This window comes from Neltuma alba, unplaced genomic scaffold (assembly GCF_004799145.2).
Source record: "Neltuma alba isolate B1F8T4 unplaced genomic scaffold, ASM479914v2 tig00010330_pilon, whole genome shotgun sequence".
NCBI classification, from domain to species: Eukaryota; Viridiplantae; Streptophyta; class Magnoliopsida; order Fabales; family Fabaceae; genus Neltuma; species Neltuma alba.
Genome location: NW_021635241.1, coordinates 29,033 through 32,865, shown reverse-complemented (window position 1 = coordinate 32,865; position 3,833 = coordinate 29,033). Strand labels below are relative to the sequence as shown.

The 3,833-nt window shown below is 38.7% G+C and overlaps 1 protein-coding gene across 1 annotated transcript; it reads right to left on the bottom strand.

Moving 5' to 3' along the window:
* Positions 1-925: 925 nt before the first annotated feature.
* Positions 926-2,752, bottom strand: LOC114755749 (uncharacterized). The gene is made up of 2 exons (XM_028944622.1): positions 2,260-2,752; positions 926-1,362 (listed from the first exon to the last, which is right to left on the bottom strand). Exons 1-2 carry the CDS (start codon positions 2,750-2,752, stop codon positions 926-928), a joined length of 930 nt encoding a protein of 309 aa, XP_028800455.1.
* Positions 2,753-3,833: the final 1,081 nt, after the last annotated feature.

Here is a 3,833-nt window from a genome sequence, read left to right as displayed (position 1 = left end):
AATTGAAAAACTACAGCCTAAAATAAGCTAAACTACTTTTCCTATTGGTCGGCTCTCTTCCCCATACTTATCTCACTAACACATGCAATAATCAAATCAGTCAAAACAAAGCAGAACATGGTGAACAAGATAGGTAAAGGAAAGAAGCGACCTAAGGTGTCATGGGTGCTGATAGCTCTCTTTGAAGAAACAAAGGTGCTCCTTTTTAACTTGGAAGAACCGACCTTCAGCATCCCTCATTACAACCTTCCTATGCTCCCATGTTGAATGAACTTCAAAACGTCTAATCCATTTGGCCCTTTTCTCATCTTTTGGCATCTGATAAGTAGACAGCAGGCCCCACACCTCAGCACCAGCTTCAATCTTCATAGCCTCCTTAGGAGTTAATAGGAAAAGGTCTTCATAGGCTAGATCAATGACCGTGTAGTGGTCAATGGAGAGGGGAGGGAATTTTCTTCTTCTTTGCCTTAGAAAAGAGCCTGAGAGATGTAGGCTCTTTGCTTTCTTCCTCAGAATCCACTTTCTTACTCTCCATGGAAGTAACCACTGTCTCTTGATTAGTTTTCTTAGTTAAGGGTGTAGAGACGGCAGAGTAGAGAGCAACTAGAGTTGTAGCTGGTCCATGCACAACATTCAGGGCATACAGCTCCCCGACAAGGTTAAAGCGCTTCTTCTTCTTCTTAGAAGTCTTTATAGCTCTACTACCACCTGCATTGACATCAGAAACAAAGCCTTTCTCGGGCTCAAAGGGGTTAGTAGAAGACTTCCTAAGTATACTATCAGTAATAGTAGAACTAGATGGAGTGGAAAAAGTGAAATCTAACTGATGAACAGTAGAACAGCCCACGTCACTACCATTAGAGAGGAAGGGGGAAGCAGAGTCAGGAGTAGGGGATGAAACATGCATTTTATTATCATTATGAGGCTAATCAATAAACAACCCATTAACAAAATTAACATCACATATTGGGTAATCTTCATGCGGTTGTTTCATTTGTTCATACATATTGAAATAAGCAAATTTATCCCCAACAAACATAGTGATAGACCCCTTTTGCATGTCAATGTTAGTATTAGCAGTTCTTAAAAAGGCTCTACCCAAAATTAAGGTCCCATCCCCACCTTGTTCATTAGGCATATCCAAGACATAAAAATCAGCAGGGATAACTAAGTCTTTGACTTTCACTAGGATATCCTCTAAGAAGCCGTGTGGGTACCTCATGGTCCTATCAGTCCTATCTAACTGGAGCATCATGGTAGTAGGTTTAAGACTTTTGATTTGTAAGGACTCAAACATTGACCGAGGTATAACATTAATGGCAGCACCTAAATCAAGTAAAGCCTTAGGAATAGTTGTCCTACCTACAGTACAAGGTATAGTAAAGGAACCAAGGTCATGACATTTGATTAGGAGTTGTGGTTTAAACAAAGCAAACACACTAGAGGCAACTGGACTCGTTCATTAGGTTTAAACTTCATCTTATGTGTGCACAACTCTTTTAAAACTTTGGCATACTTAGGGTGTGTTTGGGATAGCGGTGGCAGAAGTAACTTTTTTTCAATCTGACTTTTACAGAAGTCAGATTGAGTAAAAGTCAGATAGGGTAATGTGATTTATGTTTGGATTGGGTTTGGAAAAAAGTCAGTTTAAGAAGCTGAAACTTGTTTGGATGATAAATGTAAAAGTAAGTTTGGATGTAAAATAACTTAAAAGGACATGAATTTTATTAAATAGTATATATTTATATTATATGTTTATAATGTGATAATTGTCAGAGAAAAATTAAAATTATAAAAATAAAAATAAAAATAGTTATTTTTTAAAGAATAATAAATTTATTTTTAAAAAATTGATTTTATTATTCAAAAAATAATTTTTTAATATTAAAAACCAATTGGCTGGATTTAAAGAGAAAAAAAAAAGAACTCACATCATGCATTCTCTCTCCTCCCTCACTCATGGGCCCCATGAAATGTGTAGTGGAGAAGCTTTTTTTTTTTTTTTACCAGTCGTAGTGGAGAAGCTGAAGGCAGGAGCTTTTGAAAAAAAGTCCATCTCTCTTCACGGTGAATCCAAACATCTCTTGTAAACAAAAAGCTACTTTTACCGGTGAAAAAGTCAGTTTGGGGTCCTTACTGTGATCCCAAACACACCTTTAGGGATCTTTTTAATCAGTTCAAGCAAGGGTATATTTACTTCAGCTTTTCTAAAAGTTTCAAGAAAATCGTTATCTTGTTTTTCATTAGCAATTTTCATACCTTGCAAGTAAGATTGAGGAAAAGGGAGTTCATTGAGATTTACCTTCTTACCCTCATTGCTCAAGGCTCCATGCATGCTTGTTCCTGCTTTGTTTTTCCTCTGCTTACCCTTACATTTCGACCCTTCCATAGGGTTCTCCTCTTCTTGTGCATCTTTACTTTCTTGGGATCTCTTTCTCCTAAGAAGTTCCTCCTCCTTGGAACTTTCAGATTTTCCCAACTTCATAGAGGTGAGTGAAGAACTCTCTATTTCTCGCTCAAATGCATCTTTGTCTACCCTTTTATCCTCAAAGTGGACCTTTCTACCACTTTTTAAGAATATAGCATTAAGGGCTTTGGGATTGATCACCGTATTACAAGGAATGCTATCCCCACTCTTAGCTTGCATGTCATTGACCACATTAGATAGTTGGGTCAAATGACTGGTGATATCAGTGTTCTTTAAAGTGAGCTCCTCCAGTTTCTTATGAACATCTGAGTTATCTTTCTGCATCCCTTACAATATGGTGGTTATAGAGACGAACTTGTCATCACTTTTCTTCATTCGCCCCTCTATGTTTGTCATCTGAGCATCTATGCTCTTTAAAAGTTGAGAAGTGTCATCTCCTCTTTGTGGTTGAGACACCATCGTGTTGGGTGGTGTTGTCACTACAGCTCTTGAGGAATCTTGAAAGTTGCTTAAACAGGCCCCAGTGTTGGGGAACTGATTTCCTTGGAATTGATTGGGCCTATTTGCTTCTCCTCCCCATTTAAAATTTGGATGATCTCTCCAACCAGGGTTGTAGGTGTTTGAGTAGGGGTCTCTCTTCTGATATTACCCATCTCTTCCTTGGTACATTGCATTGACCTCTTCTACCGGCCCAGGGCAATTTGGAGTAGTATGCATCGGAGAATCATAAGCTTCACAACTTGTAGCCACTAAGGCAAGAGATTGTGGCTTGTTGGAATAGAGACTCTCAACAGTATTGGCGAGCTTAGACATATCTTGGGCAGCTTGACTAACAGTGGATCTCTTTCAGCTTTGTGATCCCTTAGATCCCTTGAGCTTACATGTTGGCGGTTAAGGGCAAAAGTTCTAATTAATTCCCATACAGCTCGTGGTTCCATATTCTCCACAGAACCATTGGTAGCAGCATCTAGGACTTGGGCATCATAGGGCAACAAACCGTTATAGAAATACTATACCAAGTGCTCCTCAAGGATTTAATGGCTAGGACATTGGGTAAGCATCTCTTGAAATCTGCTCTAAAATTCAAAGAATGTCTCAAATGGCTCTTGCTTAGCTGCTGAAATTTCCTTACGGGTGGCTGAAATCTTCATGGAGGGGAAGTATTTATCCAAGAATGCTTTCTTCAAACTGGTCCATGACTCATAAGTATTATCCATGTAGAATGGCAGGTTCATGTACCATTTTTTAGCTTTACCTTCCAAAGATAAGCAAAAAACCTTCAAGTATGGGTTTTCTCCTGCAAGACCATGGAACTTAGGCAATGAGTGAATCAATTGACCTTTAATTTCAAAATTTGCATTGAAAGTAGGAAAAGCACCAGGCATAGGTTCAAAGTTCCCATCAG

Excerpts from the sequence above, each read along its gene's own strand:
- LOC114755749 (XM_028944622.1), bottom strand. The coding sequence starts at position 2,752 with ATGCAGAAAGATAACTCAGATGTTCATAAGAAACTGGAGGAGCTCACT. Across the intron at positions 1,363-2,259 it reads TCCTCAATCTTACTTGCAAG|GTAGGACAACTATTCCTAAG; the intron begins GTATGAAAATTG and ends CTTGTACTGTAG.